Source organism: Canis lupus, chromosome 15 (genome assembly GCF_011100685.1).
Source record: "Canis lupus familiaris isolate Mischka breed German Shepherd chromosome 15, alternate assembly UU_Cfam_GSD_1.0, whole genome shotgun sequence".
NCBI lineage: Eukaryota > Metazoa > Chordata > Mammalia > Carnivora > Canidae > Canis > Canis lupus.
Window position 1 is genome coordinate 27,022,992 of NC_049236.1, and position 21,215 is coordinate 27,044,206.

Here is a 21,215-nt window from a genome sequence, read left to right on the forward strand (position 1 = left end):
AACAGGGTATTGCCTCTGACCACTTTTTTTCAACCTTGTACTGGAAATCCTAATGATGTAATATACAAGAGAAGGAAACAAAAGGCATACAGAATAGAAAGATATAAATTTTTTTGGTTTTCAGATTATATGATTATCTATACAGAAAATTTGAAAGAACCAACAAGAAAACTTCTGAAACTAAAGTAATTATAGCAAAGTTTCAGGATGTAGGGTTAATATACAAGATCCAATCTTTTTTCTTTGTATTAGTAATGAACAAGTAAAGTTTGAAGTTAAAAATGCAAAACCATTTACATTGCCACCCCCAAATTAAATGCTTAGGTATAAATCTAACAAAATATGTATAAGATCTATAAGAGAAAAGCTACAAAACTTTCATGAAATAAACAATGCAATAAATTTATAAATATTCTACGTTCATGGATAGAAAAATGCAATATTGGCAAGATTTCAGTGCTTCTTAATTTGATCTATAGATTAAATGAAATCCCAGCAAGTCATTTTGTGGATATTAACAAACTGATTCTAAAATTTATATAAAGAGGCAAAATACCCATGATAGCCAACACAATATTGAAGGAAAAGGACAAATTTAGAGGACTGACAATTCTTCAAGATTTACTATAAGCCTACAGTAACCAAAACAGTGTGGTATTGGCAAGAGAATAAACAAACAGGTTGATGGAACAGAATATAGACAGCCCAGAAATAGACCCACACAAATATGGTCAACTGATCCTTGACAAAGGAGAGAAGATAATATAACAGAGCAAAGACTATCTTTTCAATAAATGGTGCTAGGACAAGTGGACCGACACATATTTGAGGAAAAATTAATATAGACACAGACAGTATACAACTCACAATTTTTTTTTTATTTATGATAGCCACACACACACACACAGAAAGAGAGAGAGAGAGGCAGAGACATAGGCAGAGGGAGAAGCAGGCTCCATGCACCCGGAGCCCGACGTGGGACGATCCCGGGTCTCCAGGATCGCGCCCTGGGCCAAAGGCAGGCGCCAAACCGCTGCGCCACCCAGGGATCCCCAACTCACAAAATTTAATTCAAAATGGATCACAAAGCTAAATGTAAGATGCAAAATCCTAAGACTCAACTATAACATAGAAGGAAATCTAGATCTAGGTGACCTTGGGCATAGCTATGACTTTTTAGACACAACACCAGTGGCACAATGCATGAAAGAAATAATTAGTAAGTTGAACCTCAATAAACTTAAAAATTTGTGTTCTGCTGAAGACAAAGTAAAGAGAATGAGAAGACAACTCATAGATTGTAACAAATGTACCACTGTGGTGGGGAGTGGAAGTATGCCAATAATGGGAGAGACTTTAAAAATGTAAAGGAAGAGAGTATGTAGAGAAATCTCTCTATCTTCAAATTTTGTTTTAAACCTAAAAATGCTCTAAAAATGGAATGTTATATTTTTTAAGTAATATAAGACAAAGATTAAGGAAGTACCAAAGAGAAGTCAAAAATTCCAAATTATATTGAGAACTTTATTATATTTTTCTTAGTAATTTATAGGACAGGCACTCAAAAACTCAATAAGGACATGGTTCAATAAATCAATTTAATAGCATTTGCTTAAAGGACGCACATAGAACAATGACCAGGGGATGCACATGACCTTTAAGCACACATAAGACATTTCCAAAACTTTAACTTATCCTAGTCTTAAATCAGATTTCAAAAACTACTTGAGGAGTGAAGTCATGTGCAGTAGGTTTTCTGAACATAATGCTAATAAACTATAAATGAATGATAAATGAAGATAACTAGATAATCTTTATTTTCTTGGAAATTAGGAAACATCTGAAAATTTTGTGAGTCAAAAATAAATATTTTATTTTATTTTTTTAATTTTTATTTATTTATGATAGTCACACACAGAGAGAGAGAGAGACAGAGAGAGAGAGGCAGAGACACAGGCAGAGGGAGAAGCAGGCTCCATGCACCGGGAGCCCGACGTGGGATTCGATCCCGGGTCTCCAGGATCGCGCCCTGGGCCAAAGGCAGGCGCCAAACCGCTGCGCCACCCTGGGATCCCTCATAAATATTTTTAAATACAACTGAGTAATAAAACTATGATTGTATATAAAAGAAATAGCTAATGAAAAATGTTAAAGTAAAACAATTCATCAATAAAGATAAGTTTTTGAAGGAAATTTTTTGGATTCCTGGCAAGTCTGATATGAAAACCAAAGAGAAAGCATGAATAACCAGTATCAGAAATGAAAATGAGGCAGGATGACAAAATATACAGACTAAAACTGTATATAGTAAGAGAATATTGTGAAAAACCCTATGGAAGTACATTTGAAAATTTAGATGATCATTTCCTAGAAAAATATGATACCAAAACTAACCTTAACTTTCATCTTAAACCTAACATTAGAGGCAAGAAACAAAGAAGGAAAAAAAATTAGACCTGTGATAGTTTTTTTTTAATTTTAATTTTGTTAGTTAATATACAGTGTGATATTGGTTTCTGGGGTAAAATTCAGTGAATCATCACTTACGTACAACACTCAGTGCTCATCACAAGTGCCGCCTATAATATCCATTTCCCACCCACCTCAGTTTGTTCTGCCACTGAGACTCACTTATGGCTTATTTCCCTCTCTCCCAAATGTCCATTTTCTGATGAATGGATATAGATGTGAAAGTATTTTTAAAATCATGTACCAAAGAGTGTGTCTACAAAAAAATGTGCAAGACTTTATCAGGGAAATTGTAAAACACTATCAAGAATGTTAAAGAAAAACTATAAATAAATTTATGAATTGAAAGACTAAATTTCAAAGATTTAAATTGTTCCAAAATTAGCAGTGGATACTATGAAATCTCAATGAAACAAGAGGTGTTTCTGGGCACTGACAAGCAGAATCTAAAATTTGTATAGAAAATCAAAATCTGCAAATAGCCAGAAGACACTCAACAAGGATGAATAAATTGGGAGAACTTGTCAAATGCCATAATCTATTATTAATAAACATATTATAGAGCTGACACAAATGAGACAGTGAATATATTGTGGTGTGGTATGGTATTGAATGGTATGGATGGAATGGGATGGATGAGATGAGATAGGATGGGATGGTAGTAATTCTAGGGTCAGATAGGGTAGATAAAGTAAAATAGTATAGAAAACGACAACTGATGGAGGCCCATGCATATATGCTTAATTGATATTGTAAGACAGTATTCTAAATCAGTGGGAAATTGGTAGACTTTCAATAAATCTTACTTAAACCGTTATCTATACTTAAAAAAATTATTATATTCACATTAAAGACCTAAATGTAAGAAGCAAAAGCATAAAACGGAAGACAATGTGAAAGAATATAACATTGGATATGGAATTATTTCTTTAAAAGTACTGGTCATCTTGATATATATATTTCCATTAAAATTAAGAATATATCTAAATCCAAAAATGTCATAATAGTAGTGAAATAATAATCCACAGAGATGGAGAAGGTATTTGCCAAACATATAACCAACAAAGTTCTCATATCCAGGATATATAAATAATTCCTTAAAGTCAAATAGCCTAATAGGCAAAATAAACAAGAAGCTTTAACATATTTTTCACAAAAGAAGAAATCCACATAATTTGTGAACATATAAAAAGAGATTTAATCTATTTTATAGCAGTGAAATACAAATTAAATCTGCAAAGTAAAAAAAAACTAACAAAACTAAGTGTTAGAAAATAAATAGCCAATAAGACTTATATTTTGCTGATTGAAATATAATTTGGTACAACCATTTGGAAAGCACTTTTACATGTGGTGGGCTTGAAGATACACATTTCATATGATCCTTCAATTACATTCCTAAATGCTTGCCCTACGGGAACTTGTACAAGGATAGTCAGAGTTGTGTTTTTCTTAATACTCCAAAGTTGGAAACAGCCCATGTGTCCAACAATAGAAAGGATAAACTGTAATACATCATACAGTAGAATATAGTATGGTGTTGGAAAGTAATGAACTGCATCTATACACAGCAACATAGATGAATCTCACAAACAATATTAAACAAATGAACAAAAAAGAATACCTACAGGGGATCCCTGGGTGGCTCAGCAGTTTAGTACCTGCCTTCGGCCCAGGGTGTGATCCTGGAGTCCCAGGATCAAGTCCCACATCAGGCTCCCTGCATGGAGCCTGCTTCTCCCTCTTCCCGTGTCTCTGCCTCTCTCTCTTTCTCTCTCTCTCTCTGTCTCTCTGTCTCTCATGAATAAATAAATTTAAAAATCTTAAAAGAAAAGAATACCTTCAGAATTGTAGCAAGCAAAGCTTGCTAAATATATTGGTAGTAAAAATTATAAAGGAAACCAAGAAAGTCATAAACTTTAGCATAGTGGTTATCACTAAAAGAAGAGACTTTGGAGCAGGACTTCTCATATACAAGCAGTGTTCTATTTTTTTTAATGATCAGAGGTCACATGGAATGTATATTTATATTCTTATTTATATAATTTTAAACAATTTATGCATAAATTATGTAATATATAATCTTATAAATCTTGAAATTGTAAACACCTGCTATATGCAACATTTTGTATCCATTGTATATATCACAACAAAATAAAAATGATAAAAAGAGCTTTTAGTGCTCACCTGGCAAAACATATACTAAAATTGAAATATATAGAGAAAATTAGCATGGCCTTGAACAAGGATGACATGCAAATTCATAAAGTGTTCCATATATTTCTTTCCTTTCTAATGTTGATGAATGACAAAATTGTCTCTGATAAGCAAAGTGACTTGATCAATTAAAGTCCCATCCAGTTTCAAAGCCCATCCCTTACTTCGCCTCCAAAAAAAAAAAAAAAGCTTCCCCAAATCATTTATATAATTAGTTTAAAGCCAAAATTAATTTTGTAGGGAAGACTGGTAATGCCTATCTTTACTTTTTTCCTCACTAGAGTATAAGTAGTTCAATAATACTTTTACCTATCTTTTCAATTAAAAGTGAAATCAATGAATGGAGGCCCTGAATCATTTACAAATGAACTTCTGCTACATAAGATTAAAATCTTTCTAAACAAAATATAATGAAAAAGTCTGCATTAATAAAGTATATACTTAGAAAACTCTAAAATCTTCAATCTATAGGGATACTCATTTAAATGATTACCCATGGAAAACAATAAGTTTGGGACCAGGTTTATTGATCTCTAATATGTTTGTCAAATTATGAAAGAAGGTCACCTGGGTGGCACAGTCTGTTAAGCAAAGACTCTTGATTTCAGCTCAGGTCATGGTCTCAGTTTGTGAAATCAAGCCTGGAGTTGGGCTCCATGCTGGGTGTGGAGCCGGCTTGAGTCTCCCTCTTCCTCTGCCCTTCCCCACCCTCCTAAAAAAACTGTGAAAGAAAATTATTTATGCTTACTATTGGTTTTATAACACAAACAATATTTTAATATATATTCAGTATTTTATGTGATACCAGCCGGGTCTGTGACAGAAGTATATCTGTATTCTTGACAGAGAAATCATCAGAGGCAGAAAATTAATAGTCAATGGGAAATGTATTATGAATGTATAAACGTGTGATAAGTATTGTTGTCTTGTTGCTATAAAAACAATGATTGCAATGATACCAAAAATGTTTAATTGGATCCATCAAGCCTCTATCATTAGTGTATCAATATAATACAATAATAATAAAATAATATCAATTAATTAATATAATTAATATCAATTAATAAAGGAAATCACCCGTATACTTGGCCCTCAATTAATAAATATACATAAATGAGTAGAATTAGAGATGTCTTTTTACCAGAGCAAAAGCTTTTAAATATAGCAAGAACCTGAAGTCCAACTATACAAACAAACAAACAAAGCACAGGTGGCAGTAATACTTATATGGGCACTATGATCATGTTATTTTGAAAGCCAACCTACTTACATCATCAGCCTCTCCATTCTATTGGGTGGGCCCTAGTTTGGATGACCTACTATATTAACACTCCCTGAGGGAGTCTAGATTGGATAGGGGAATATTTTCCAAGAGTAATTAAATTGAGAGAGTGAAACAGGAGAGAATCATGTCAATGGAACCTCCTTCATGGTTATTACTGAGCAATTGCTAAAAATTATTTGAAATAACTTGAAATCAATTAGGACTCTGTATCCTTGTTATCTTTTGGAAATTAACTTTTCTTTATTAAAGACACACAGAAATCCTCATATATTATGAAATAAAATACATTTTTTAAAATACCTGTTATAGATTTAGAATTCTTTGAACGAAGACTTCCTGGACTCTCCCAGAAAATTGTTCTGTCTAGTTTTGTGGTTAATCTTGGGATCTTTCCAGTGACCCCCTGGAACCTTGATCTTGGCCTGTGTTTAGAGATTCCTACAGATAGTCCTACAGATAGTCTCACCTCCAGGATAGCTAAGTCTTGGTCCAAGGCAACTGAGATAGCATTAAAGCTATGCATAATAGAGCTCATTTAATTTTAAAAATAGCAAAATGGCTATACTTATTAAATCCTTACTATAGGGGCGCCTGGGTGACTCAGTGGTTGAGTATCTGCCTTAGGCTCAGGTTGTGATCCCGGGGTTGGGATCGAGTCCACTATCAGGCTCCCCACAAGGAGCCTGCTTCTCCCTCTGTCTATGTCTCTGCCTTTCGCTGTCTCTCATGAATAAATAAAATCTTTAAAAAAATTCTTACTATATGTTAGGCATTATATGTGTTCTGGGGTTTGGAATTATTCTAGACATTTTAAGAGAAAAAAAACGATATAGAGAGAAGATAGATAATTTGCTCAAAATTACACAGTAAGTAAAAAAGCCAACTAATTACGTGCAAAATAGATCCTAAACAGATAGATGACTAAGGTGTAGACTCTCCTATATAGACTGAATTAATTTATCCTATAATTAATTTCTCATATGTCACAATTCCAGAGGCTTTTCTAGTGAAAAAATTAAGTAGTGTGTCAGAGTGATTGGAAATGTAGAAAACAATCTTAGACAATGGCTACTGGTAGTTCTAAAAATAATATCCTATTAACACTTATTATTATTTAGGAAAAAGTAAATCTACCAATGCCTTGACTGTGAAGGATCAGTACTACTGATATTTCCCTTACCTCAGGTTCTAATACAGCTTGGCATACCACTTTACTGATCCTGTCACTTAAAACTTTTATATTGTGTTTATCATGGATTTTTGCATGAACTTTTATTTTAAAATATTACATTCAAATATTATTCGCCTGATTCCTGAGATTTTTGTCACCCCTTAAATTTTGTGTAAATTTTGTAAAGTATTTCATTTGCCCCACTTCACTTAACCCTAGTCCTGCCCCTAGTTAACAGCAAACTTGGAGACACATTATACATTAATATGACTAATACACATGACAATATGACTTTAACAACCTGCAATTCTCTTGACTTAACGTGGTTCTCACAGAAGAAACTAAAGAACCACTCTTTATGTAGTGTTTGGTACTCCACTATAAGGTTATTGAGGAGATTAAATTCAACTGACCAATACAAATGGCAAAACATATCATTTCGGGTAGAATTATATATATGAGTTGAATACAAAAGACTTTTCCTTTGCTTTCCTAAAGGTCATTCGTCTACTTTATGTACCACCCAACCCCCAAACAGAAGAATTTTGAAAATTAATTTAAATGTCAGAAACTACCAAGTATTTTTCATTCTAGTACTTTTTTTTTAGCTTCCCTCCCATAAAATATAGTGAAATATGTAAAGGAGTGATCAGTACTGCAGTTAGCCTTTGACCCTTACATACAGCTTTGGCTCTATTCCCAAAATTTCTGTTTTTAACGTTTGGCAACAACAATCCTTTATTCATGAAGTCATTTTCCTTAGTGATCAATTACATATATATTTAAATATATTTTAAAAGAATAGGAATGTTGCTTGTCGCACACAAATGGATCTTAGAGTTACTGGTTTCATGCCAATGCTGTCTACTTTACAACAACAGATTGGATTGGTTAAGGAAGAAGCCATAAACACCCTATCAACAAGTATTTATACAGATGTTAATGAATTTAAAATTCTGTTAGTATAACATTTATGCCAAACTCCAATTTTATTTGTGCTTTATTTGTGAAGTATGATGCAATAATTCCTTTAATAAACATGTACAGACCACTTATACTTTAAAATGGAAACATATTTTTAGCATTTCCAGCATGAGATATGTAGAATCAGCCATTTATCAACGTTACCAAAAATATTTCCATTGCACATAGTATTTTGCTCATCATGCAACTATGTCCTCCAAAAGCTTTTGGTAAAGAGATGAACTCATCTCTATCTATGAAACCAAGAATACGTTTTTATTATATTACTAAGAAAGGCCATTAAGGGAAAAGAAAATAGTCATGGGAAAGTTGCCATATGTATTTAAAATATAAATAATTAGCTTTTTGTGTGTGTCCCAAATGATAATTGAATCTTAATCTCCCTCTGTGTAGGATATTTATGCTATACTGAAAATTTAGAAAACATTTATTTGAAGCATATGGGTTTAATGAACACTTATTTTGTTTTTCATGAAGAAAAGAATATTTCCATTAATTTCAAAAAAGACTGCATTTCTTTCCGTGAACTTCTTAAAGCTGAACTGCTTTCCTCTAGGATTTCATACACTGTGGACATTTTATAAAGTAGCCTTATATGATGGAGTAGTTTTCTATTTTGTTTTTTAATTTGCCTTCTTTGGTTGTCAATTTTTATCCCAAACTAGTTATGACTTTCAGAGGTGAAGTTTCTATCATAATGATTAAGTTGATTATGTAAAGGAATGTAGTATCCTCCACAATGCATAGGTTTGTCTACATACTAAAAATCTAAATTCCAGCTCTACATTTGTCAGGGCACTGACAGATCATTAATCAACTATGACAATTATTCCATTATTTCACAAAATTATTAAGCACCATCCTACTGTTCAATCTTTAAAGAGATTATATATAGTAGGCAAAACTGACACATGAATAAGAAAGTAAAATGTAATAAATGCTATTATGGACTGTCTATAGGAACCTTTGGAAGACATCACCAACTTAATTTGAATAAGGAATGCAGTGTTGAAAGATCAAGGACTTACCTCAAAGAATGTAATCTCTAAACTGAGACCTGAAGACATGAAGCAAAAAAAAAAAAATAAAAATAAAAATAAAAAAATAAAAACATTGGCAAAGTAAGTAATCTGAAGCTAGGTTTACAGCCAAAAAAGACCGTTTTGAGTAATTCTAACATATTTGAATGACTGAGGCAAGAATCTAATGGATGTGTCGGAAGGTACATGCTTGGCTTGTATGCCATGCAAAGGAAAAGAAAAAAAAAAACATTATCCAAAGGCAATGATGAACCATGAGTTTAACCTATGAAGCAGTGCAATTGAATTTGTATTTCGACAAGGCCATTTGCAGTATGGAGATATGTGCACAGGAGCAAGACCAAAGGGAAAAGAAAAGAAAGGAAAAGAAAAAAAGACCAGTGAGAGGGGTCTTACAGTAATTCAGAAGAAATGATGGTAGCATGAAATAAAATAGCGACAACAAAAATCCAGGAAATTTGAGACTGAAAAGAATTTAGGATGAAAAATTTGCAGTTGTAGAATAAGGATGAATGCTGGTTCAGTAGAAGACTCTAGTTTCTGTCTTATACATTGACAAAGGTAGTATCACTATGAGACCTTAGAAAAAGTATGATAATACATGAGTTCAGCTTTTTTACATACTCGGTTTAAATTATCTGTAGGGTGTCTTAAGTGGCAAAGCTTTGGGTGGATACATGTTTCAAAAGGAGATAATGAAAGTGATTGAAGAACTTGAATGAATATCCTACACAGGAAAGAGTAAATCGGGCCAGGATTGAACCCCAGAGAAGAATCCTGAGATTAGAAGGGATGTCAAGGAAAGAGGAGCCCTTGAAGGGATTGGGGTTTAGGCAAAAGGTCAGAGAGAAAACAAGGAGAGTAATGAAACAAAATCTAAAGGAAATAAGACTTTAAGAGGGGAGGAATGCACAACAGTGTATAATATTATAGAGGAGTCAATAAGATAATAACTTCAAAAAGTTCCAACGATTTTGCAATGTTAGTGATCTTGGTGTGAACAGTTCCAGTGAAATGGTGTCAAGAAGTATCTTGCAGTGAGCTGAAACATGAATTGTAATAAATCAACAAGGACTGGTCTTTATCTATTATTTCAAGAAGTGTATCTGATTACAGAAGGAGAGAAAAGAGCAGCTAGAGGGGAAGGTAAGAGCCATTTTTTACAGATACTGGAAATACGGAAGAAAAGAAAATATTGATGGATATGAGATCCTGGATTATATGAAAGGGTTGGGATCCAGAGCAGATTTGAAGATACTGTGCTTAGGAGAAGGGGTGCCTCTTCCACTGTGATAGGTCAGAAAGATACCTTTGGACTTACATCACCACATACAAGCCTATTCACTCCTGTTCAAAATGGAGCCTGAAGTGAAATGGGTAGTGGGGATAGAAAGGAGGAGCCAGTTATTAGTGAGATACCCAGCAGGTAGACTAGATCTAGCTTCTGATTAGATGTGGGTACTTTAAGGCGTGAGTAGTCAAGGTTGATTCAACATCCTGCAGAAAAGGGACAAAAGAAATGGCCTCTGTAGTTGAATTCAGCGGAGAGGTCAATTAAGATGAAATAAATATGTTTGTTAGTTCTTAGTAACATCCATTTCAATTTGACAAAATCAGATAGCAATAAATTAAGGTGGGAATGGAAAATGAAGAAATAGAAACAAGGAATAGAATTCTCTTAAAAGAATTTTGTTAACCAACATCTTTTTTTTAATTTATTTTTTATTGGTGTTCAATTTACTAACATACAGAATAACCCCCAGTGCCCATCACCCATTCACTCCCACCCCCCGCCCTCCTCCCCTTCCACCACCCCTAGTTCGTTTCCCTGAGTTAGCAGTCTTTACGTTCTGTCTCCCTTTCTGATATTTCCCACACATTTCTTCTCCCTTCCCTTATATTCCCTTTCACTATTATTTATATTCCCCAAATGAATGAGAACATATAATGTTTGTCCTTCTCCGACTGACTTACTTCACTCAGCATAATACCCTCCAGTTCCATCCACGTTGAAGCAAATGGTGGGTATTTGTCATTTCTAATGGCTGAGTAATATTCCATTGTATACATAAGCCACATCTTCTTTATCTATTCATCTTTCGTTGGACACCGAGGCTCCTTCCACAGTTTGGCTATCGTGGCCATTGCTGCTATAAACATCGGGGTGCAGGTGTCCCGGCGTTTCATTGCATTTGTATCTTTGTGGTAAATCCCCAACAGTGCAATTGCTGGGTCATAGGGCAGGTCTATTTTTAACTCTTTGAGGAACCTCCACACAGTTTTCCAGAGTGGCTGCACCAGTTCACATTCCCACCAACAGTGTAAGAGGGTTCCCTTTTCTCCGCATCCTCTCCAACATTTGTTGTTTCCTGCCTTGTTAATGTTCCCCATTCTCACTGGTGTGAGGTGGTATCTCATTGTGGTTTTGATTTGTATTTCCCTGATGGCAAGTGATGCAGAGCATTTTCTCAAATGCATGTTGGCCATGTCTATGTCTTCCTCTGTGAGATTTCTCTTCATGTCTTATGCCCATTTCATGATTAGATTGTTTGTTTCTTTGGTGTTGAGTTTAGGAAGTTCTTTATAGATCTTGGAAACTAGCCCTTTATCTGATATGTCATTTGCAAATATCTTCTCCCATTCTGTAGGTTGTCTTTGAGTTTTGTTGACTGTATCCTTTGCTGTGCAAAAGCTTCTTATCTTGATGAAGTCCCAATAGTTCATTTTTGCTTTTGTTTCTTTTGCCTTCGTGGATGTATCTTGCAAGAAGTTACTGTGGCCGAGTTCAAAAAGGGTGTTGCCTGTGTTCTTCTCTAGGATTTTGATGGAATCTTGTCTCACATTTAGATCTTTCATCCATTTTGAGTTTATCTTTGTGTATGATGAAAGAGAGGGGTCTAGTTTCATTCTTCTGCATATGGATGTCCAATTTTCCCAGCACCATTTATTGAAGAGACTGTCTTTCTTCCAATGGATAGTCTTTCCTCCTTTATGGAATATTAGTTGACCATAAAGTTCAGGGTCCACTTCTGGGTAACCAACATCTTTTAGAGTGAAAGGGAAGGTATTAAAAGACTATAGAATTTGTCCCTGAAAAGTTGTATCTTATTTTATATGAATTTATTGAATTGGGAGACATGAACCTAAAAATTATGAGGGGAAAATGACTTGTAGTTTAAAAGATATTTAACAAATAAATTGGTATGCTGAGAAAGATGCTCCTTTGGAAAGTACACTAGAAACTAAAATCAAACAATAGCCAAGAGAAAATATTTGCACCAGTGATAACAGATAAAGAATTATGAATGATCATTTAAAAGCAGAAAGAGAAATACTAGGATCCAGCAGAACTGGGGAGAACAAGAAAGTATTTTACACTATTTGATTTATAATTAATTAGTAATTGTGGAATAACATTCAATCTTACTAGCAGTAAAGATGTATAAATTAAGAACATATTAGACAATATTTTTGTCATATTATCAAGAACTTTAAAATATTTTATATCCCATTGTTGACCAAGGACTCAGTGAAATGAGTAATCTCATAGTCTGTGGTAAATTGATGAAAGCTATTACAGCTATTTGACAATATAGATTATATAGAGTTCCACAAAATATTTATATTTTTAAAGATGTTATCTTTAATTCCACCTGAAAAACAAATCAATTAAATAGATAATTAGAAACTTATCATGCAACAAGTTGGTACATCATAGTGTATAACCCCTAAAATTATGTTTAAGATGAGATTTCCATTACCTAGAATGCATTTGTTATAATACAGAAATGTAGGATGTATAGAATACATACAATTTTATGTAAACAAAAAAATCTATTAAAAAAAGAACTATGAGGAAATGCCTTAAAAATATTCCAGTGGTTATCTTTGGATAGTGGGACTTTCATGGATTTTTTTTTTTTTTACTTTTTACTTTTTTGTATTTTCTAAATTATCTATAATAAGAATGTATTCCTTTTATAATAAAAAAAAAACGTTTAACAATTTGTTTAAATAAAAATACTCACATTTGTGTTTCGAGGGAAAGGAGCATGTGCAGACAGCAGTAACTAGGGGACAGCAGGAATCAAAGGAAAGACTTTTTTTTCTTAGGTTATGATATATAAATTCATGAAGCAAGACCCAGAAAAATACGAAAGAATAGCAAGCAAAGCATTTTGAGTTCTGCAGGCAGAAAGATGCCTCTTCTACAACTGAAAGGTTTTACTCGACAGCCTAACTAATGACAAGGGTCCATTAAATAATTCAGATCACCATTATTCTTCCTATGTGAGATGCTAAAAACAGAACTTCTTCTGTGAGTGTAAAAGGGTTAACCTTATTTTCTTCTTCTCAATGACAGGAGTAATCTTGAAATGGTTTAGCCAACACAGAATCAATTTCTTCAGTATGTAAATTACAGTATCTTCAAGTACATCCAGCCAACTTCACCAGTATGCTTGTTGTTTATTACACTGAGCACACGCCAATCTACCAATCTATGCCTTAGGGTTAAAATAGTTAATATGAACTGGACCCTTACAGTGAAATCTCTCGTCTTTTCTCAGGAATTCTTAGCTGAACTCTGATGTAAAACCACTTAAGGTTTATGGAGTGCTATTGTAGAGCTGAGGAAAACTTTCCAAAATGAGTACTTTAACAAGTGACTATTGGAATGATCTGTCATTATTTTTAAAAAGAGAAAGACACAGATAATTTTTATTTTTAGCTAAAAGTATAATTACAAAAGGATCACAAAGGGTTCTCTACATACCAAGAGTAGGTAAGATTCTAGCTATGGGCTCAGTTGATTATCGGTGGTCACTGAGTCCTCACTAGTTTCTGTCACTGCATTTGTGGGTGCAACATCTGGTCTGGTCAACCAAGAAAAGCTGATAAAAGGCTGGGACTCTGCCAGAGAAAAGATTTAATGCTGTGCAGTAACTGGAAGTGGCAATTCCAAAGGTTCCCTTTGTTTAAGTCTCTCTTCTAGTTTCTGTATACTCTACAGCCACTTAGGATTCCGTGGTCAGCCCTCGCATGTGAAGCAATTGTTCCTCCAAATATATCTGCTATTTGGAGGGGTCGGCTTAAGCTCAGGGTGCAAGGGCTGGGGCTGTTTTAGAAACACAACGTGGCATGAGAAGTGACAGCAAGTTAACTTTGCCAAGTTAACATGGAGTCTAGGGAAATAAACATCCTGCTTTTTAGCTTTCCTAAGAACTGGCTACAATATCTCTTTGAACTAAAGTCATTTCACTAATTTCAGCAGCAGTTTTTAAGGGAAAAGTTGTGCATGGTAGATGTATCATGCCCAACATATGCAGAATGACAAATGTTAACCATGTCTGTATATGTATGATTGTGTGTGGTACATGCACCAAGCGTTCGAAGTAGGCCTTGCACCATGCTTCATTTGTTTTCCAAACAACTTGCAAATATAAGGTGACGTTTCTGTGCACAAAGATCTATAGTGAAAGAATTAATAAATTAATATTTTAAACATTAGGTTTTAAATTGTAGGATTCTCGTTAGTTGGATTATCATGAGTTAGTTTTCAAGAGGTACCTTTCTCCAGGGTACTGTCAATCAATCCAACAAAGCCAGTAATTCCCTAAACCTGATAATGGTTCCACAAAAGATTTAGTCCATGGAAGAAGGCTTGAAAACAGCAGGTCTTTGGTGTAATTCTGAAATGCATGGCATTGTCATAGTAGTAACATTTATATATTTTTTTAAAAAATTATAAAAATGCGTAAATTTAAATATAGGGTTGGATTTTTATTATGCAAATGTATAAATTTTACATTTTAATATAAGAGTTGGATTTTTAACTTTCTTTTTTCCTTTTTTTTTTTACGCATATTTGTTACTTGTATTCTTCCCTTGTATTTCTCCTCTTGCGTATTCCCCATATCCATTTATATTGGTAGGCTTCCCCACCTCCTTTTTTGAAATAGCTACTATGGCATGAGCCACAAGTTCCCTAAACCTTATATAATTTTATTCCTAGCTTAAAATACTTGATTAGCTTACACAAACCAAGCTTGGTTTCATATACAGAATTAAGACTATGTTTCAAATATCCTTAATATAATTTATGAATTCTATTGTATAAGGTTAGTGTAAGAACAGCTGGACTTTAAGCCTGAACAGGGGATCCTGTTCAGCAACCGCTGAGCAAATGAGAGGCAGAAACACAGGCAGAGGAAGAAGCAGGCTCCATGCAGGGAGCCCGATGTGGGACTTGATTCCAGGACTCCAGGATCACGCCCTGGGCTGAATGCAGGCACTCAACCGCTGAGCCACCCAGGGACCCCCTGCATTGAAACTTTTTTTATTTTTCAAAATAGATGAGTTTGAAACTCAAGCAGAAAAATTACTTGATCTATAAGTGACTGACTTTTTTCTTACAGATGTTTAAGCTTCCATGAATTAGTCTTTTTTTTCTTTCTTTTGATAAAATTGTTTACCTAGCCTTTTGATCTCCTTAAGTAACCCATATTTTTCCCCAGGTAAGGAAGAAGAACTTACCTACAAGGATGCCACTGCAAATGAAAAATTAGAAAGGAGTAAAGAATACACATACCAATGGCTTCACACACAGGTTGGGATTCATGAAACAACTAATTCCAGAGATATGAAATGGTGAGGTCATTTCCTTTAAATTAGATTTTTGTATTGTAAACACATCTTGAAAAGTGAAACCTAGGTTCATTGTGCTAAAACAAACATGACTTTATAGCTAAAGGCCAATACACCCGTTGCCAGGTTATAAAAGGCCTCTTCTATAGAATAGATGTAATCACTCTTTATATTTTTCACCCTAAAGTGTTTGAGAACTCTGTTTCTGTAATGCTTACTACCAACAAATGAACCACAGAAATGATTCTTTATAAAGTAAAATGCATGGTATCCATTAACTGTTTATAAATATCATATGTATTGATGGTTATATTTTACTTTGTATCATGTCTATCATTAACATTTGCCAGTTAAAATTATAATTCAACACTGGTACTGCCATTTTACCAGTCGTGTATTAATTTCCAATGATGTCTCCATGCTTCAGTTTCCTCTCCTTTATAGTGAAATGATAATATCTTATCTATCTATCTTACAAGATGGAGGTGAGCTCACAAGTTTGAGGATATTAAATATTTATATCCTTTAGTAACAAACAAGGCAGCTCAAATCTAATAGGTAATCAATTAATTTTTGTTACGTTAATGTATGTATTAGTTTGCCATGTCCACCATAACAAAACACCATAGATTAAACAGTGGAGATTTATTTTCTCACAGTTCTGGAGACTACAAGCTCAAGATCAAGGAGTCAGCAAGTTTGGTTTCTTTGGAGGAGTGTCTTCATGGTTTGCAAATAGCCACCTTCTCCTGTGCCTTCACACGATCATCCTTCCATCTCTGTTGCCAACGTTTTAATCTCCTGTCCTTATAAGGACACTGGTCATCTTGGATTAGAGCCTACCCATATGACCTCATTTTACTTTAATTACCTCTTTCAAGGCTTTATTTCAAATACATCACATTATGTGATATTGAGAGTTAGAACATAAACATTATCAATTCTGATGAAACAAATTCAGCCCATAGCAATGTGATTAAAAGCACATATATGCATAACTATTGAACCAAAGTTTTAGGGAAATGGAAGTCCAAAGACAATAATATTTTTGATATAAATTTTTGAGACTTTCGTTTTATTTTTTTTTATTTTTTTTTAAATTTATTTTTTATTGGTGTTCAATTTACTAACATACAGAATAACCCCCAGTACCCATCACCCATTCACTCCCACCCCCCGCCCTCCTCCCCTTCCACCACCCCTAGTTCGTTTCCCTGAGTTAGCAGTCTTTACGTTCTGTCTCCCTTTCTGATATTTCCCACACATTTCTTCCCCCTTCCCTTATATTCCCTTTCACTATTATTTATATTCCCCAAATGAATGAGAACATATAATGTTTGTCCTTCTCCGACTGGCTTACTTCACTCAGCATAATACCCTCCAGTTCCATCCACGTTGAAGCAAATGGTGGGTATTTGTCATTTCTAATGGCTGAGTAATATTCCATTGTATACATAAACCACATCTTCTTTATCCATTCATCTTTCGTTGGACACCGAGGCTCCTTCCACAGTTTGGCTATCGTGGCCATTGCTGCTATAAACATCAGGGTGCAGGTGTCCCGGCGTTTCATTGCATTTGTATCTTTGGGGCAAATCCCCAACAGTGCAATTGCTGGGTCGTAGGGCAGGTCTATTTTTAACTGTTTGAGGAACCTCCACACAGTTTTCCAGAGTGGCTGCACCAGTTCACATTCCCACCAACAGTGTATGAGGGTTCCCTTTTCTCCACATCCTCTCCAACATTTGTTGTTTCCTGCCTTGTTAATTTTTCCCATTCTCACTGGTGTGAGGTGGTATCTCATTGTGGTTTTGATTTGTATTTCCCTGATGGCAAGTGATGCAGCTTTCGTTTTAGCTGCATATGTCCACAAAATAATTTTTAAAATGCTGTTATAAACACTAAATATATAAATCAATATTGAATCTAAATGTAGGTAATGCTTTGGAAATGTTTTAAATGTCTAACAAATAAAATCCTGTAATTATAAGGGTTAAGACAATTTACAAGCCAGTTAAGATATGTAAAATATGAAATTTTTTATGATATAAATAAATGTACACTTTTATATGTGGTCAATTCTACCCATGTAATTTCTTTAAAAATATGGAAAAGGAAGTGAAGACTGAAAGTGAAATTGAAACAACATTTTATAATCTGGATTATTTTGTCCTATTTCATTGTGAGCAAAGAAAGTAGGAATAAAGCAGTCAACATTTGAGAACTTTTTAAATTTTACTAAGTATTCGAATTAATATAAGCACAAATTTCTTTTATGTTGGTATGAGTCAGTTTAGTGTAATTCATCAAATGACATCCTTAGAACTATAAACAAATATAATACAACCATAGTTTACCATCTATCTTAACCAAATATAAAAGGTCTTGCTCAGGGATTTAAAAGCATTAGGATAGATAACGTGAAAAATATAAGCAAATTGTTTCAGAATGTATTTTAGATATACCTAAAACTTTAACAATATCCCTTACACTTAAATAAGTTGGATTTAAACATATGATGCAACAGGCAATTGTTCATGTACTTTCTCTTCTGAAAATACATAAAGGAGTAAGTGGCGATGTTTTAAGAAAACGTATTTTCAAGAACAGATGAAAAGCTAAATGTCAATGTTCTAGTTTTAAACAGAAATTAATGGTGAGCATTAGTATAATGTTTGGCACACTATAGGTATTTTAAAATAGGAAGCTTTGCTTTGGGGACCCCTGGGTGGCTCAGGGCTTGGGCTCTGCCTTTGGCTCAAGGCGTGATCCCAGTTCTGGGATCGGGATTGAGTCCCCACATCAGGCTCCGTTTGGGGAGCCTGCTTCTCCCTCTGCTTATGTTTCCGCCTCTCTCTGTGTCTCTCATGAATAAATAAATAAAATCTTTATTAAAAAAAAAGGAAGCTTTGCTTTTCTCATAAAACAAGATATATGAGTAAATGTAAGTAAAATATTCATATGTTCTATCATTTATTAACTATCATTGGTAGTTTCAAATTTTTGCTCTTGGTATTCTGTTTGGTAAGGAACAGTGGTTTTGAATATTATTTAGAAATTTAAATTTTATGTTAAATTGAATTTTCAAATGACTATGGAAAGGTAAATTTGTATGTATCTTTGCCTATACTCTAATTTAATAACACTGTTATTTCCATTTTGTAGATTACTCATTTCTCCCAAACTTTCCCTGGGCATTTCTTTCATATTCTTCCTCTACATTTATATAATAATATAATTTTTGGTTTTTGTCATTATGCAGCAATCACTTCTTGCCTGAGTTAGACCCAGATGTACTTAATGGTGGAAGAGTTCAACTTGTGGTAAGAAATGTGTTTAAAGTTACAGAAAAATGTTGTAGATACTGGTCCTCAGTAAAAGGCACTTTAAAATATGTGCATAATTAGTGTAAATTAATAAAATATCATAACTCTATTTGGGATAATCTCAAAATACTGTATGTTAAAATAATAACCTGTAATAACAACATGTTTTCTTGACTTGTAATATAACTTTATAATCTGATAGTACTTTAAAATATTGATTCTATATGGTAGATTTAAAAATATTAGCATGCTACCATATTAAAATAATAATATTTATTATTAACTTTGAACAGGAATTGCATAATGAATTCAATTACTTGAATATTTTAAAATAGTAGGATACTAAGGGAAATATAAAGTATCCTCACAAGTTAGAAGATCAAAGCAGATAAAAATTAACAAGTAATTGTGACTTCAATCACTATAAGTCATAAAGTATAAATCATTGGAGCTTTAGGAACAAACAGGTTTTAAACATGGTGCCCAGAGTGTAAGACTCTAGACAGGATAACTGTATGTGCATTGCTAAAGTCAATTGTACTATATGCTATTAGAAGGAAGACTATATTAACAGAAGGAGAATGGCCAATGTGGAGTTTAGAAAAATGGAGCCCACAAAACAAGAAATTTTCAGTGTGTTTCCAGAAATTTCCAGAGAAGCGGGTGCCCTAACAAATGACAGAAGTGTGCGGCCTCCTTGGCAGGTGAAAATGATGCCTCAGGTGACCCTAATTTTATGACACCTTCTGGTGATATCAACCAATTAATACTCCTTACTCAGATTCTACATTCACCAAGAAAACAGATTATAATTTAGCTTGCCAAGTAGAACTTAGCATTATAAAAAGATAATGCGCTTTCTAATGGGACCTGGTATGATGGTATCCAGAACAGTCATATTCATCATTCTTATGAGCAGTTCATTCAAGGAGTTTTCCTGAAAAGGGAGCAAAATTAGAGTATTAGCAAAAATTAATGTGTTTATGAAAATATTTATAGAATCTATGTACAGATTTGAAATAATCAGTAAGCAAATATTTCCTTGCATTTCAATACAGACTCCTCTGGCAGAGTGACATGTAGATTGCCCTAGGAAAATTGATATTTCAAGCTATGAACACCTAATATGAACAGGCATATTACTAACAATTGCACATAGATTGTTGAGTTGCCACTATGAAGCAAAAATGAGGATTATAAAAGTCCCAAGGAATGGCAGGATAAAGAAACTGATATTACATTGAATTATTTTGCTGCTAAAAATGAATGAAAACAGGTTGGGTAGATTACTAATCAAAATGGTTCTGTGAGCCACCTGGATGGCTCAGTTGGTTAAGATCTGACTCTTGATCTCAGCTCAGGTCTTGATCTCAGGGCCAAGAGCTCAAGCCTTGCACTGGGCTCCATGTTGGGCATGGAGCCTACTCAAAAAAAAAAAAAAAAAAAGCTTCTATGAAATGAATGCTCTGACATTAATCTCCTTCTGTATCCCACTGTATTTTACTATATTCAAATATGTGACTAATTCATAGCAATGATAAATACTTTTTTGATATTGAAGAGGTACAGGTAAATAAAAAAAACAGGATAAATGGTAATAGAAGTAAGTTTTCATTTCTTTTTTTTTGGGGGGGGGAATGGAGATAGAAGTGAATAAGGACTCATGTCAAAAGGACACTGGACTAATTGAAGACCTGGAGTAGAAATCTTTCAGAGTCTTGGAAATGTGTTGAGAAACTGAAGGCAGATAGTTGCACAACTAGGACAAGGCCATAACTGAAAGGAAAATTTTAAAAAAATCAAAACTGCAACTGCTTCCACTTTTCCTCCAAGAAATAAGGAAAATATCCATAGTGAAAGGACAGAAAATTATGAAACAAAGTGATCACATTTTTATTTAGAACACTTATGAATATGCAAATCAGCATACTATAAATTCTGTCTCTATAAAATATTACCATTGCAATAAACTATGCACTGGACACCACAAAAAAAGAGACTTAGTGAATTGAAAGATTATCTACAAAGGAATAATAATTATATTGACAGTTGACATTATGGCAGAAAAACAATGCATA

The 21,215-nt window shown here is 33.9% G+C and overlaps 1 protein-coding gene and 1 non-coding gene across 17 annotated transcripts in view; both read left to right on the plus strand.

Annotated features, from left to right (window-relative positions):
• The window catches only part of LRRIQ1 (leucine rich repeats and IQ motif containing 1), a 214,825-nt gene that overhangs the window by 155,983 nt on the left and 37,627 nt on the right, over positions 1-21,215 (plus strand). For 12 of the 16 annotated variants that reach the window (XR_005370425.1, XR_005370428.1, XR_005370427.1 and 9 more), the window contains 2 exons: positions 15,682-15,814; positions 19,074-19,134. Coding sequence is in view for 9 of the 16 variants with exons in the window: in XM_038558582.1 (XP_038414510.1) it covers positions 15,682-15,814; positions 19,074-19,134 (194 nt within the window). In the remaining 7 variants the exon portion in view is untranslated. Of the gene's footprint in view, positions 1-15,681; positions 15,815-19,073; positions 19,135-21,215 lie in introns of those variants that run through there. The other 4 variants (XR_005370432.1, XR_005370429.1, XR_005370430.1 and 1 more) reach the window with 1 other exon arrangement.
• On the plus strand, positions 4,649-4,752 carry LOC119869475. The gene has a single exon (XR_005371033.1). It is a non-coding gene; the product is annotated as a U6 spliceosomal RNA (small nuclear RNA).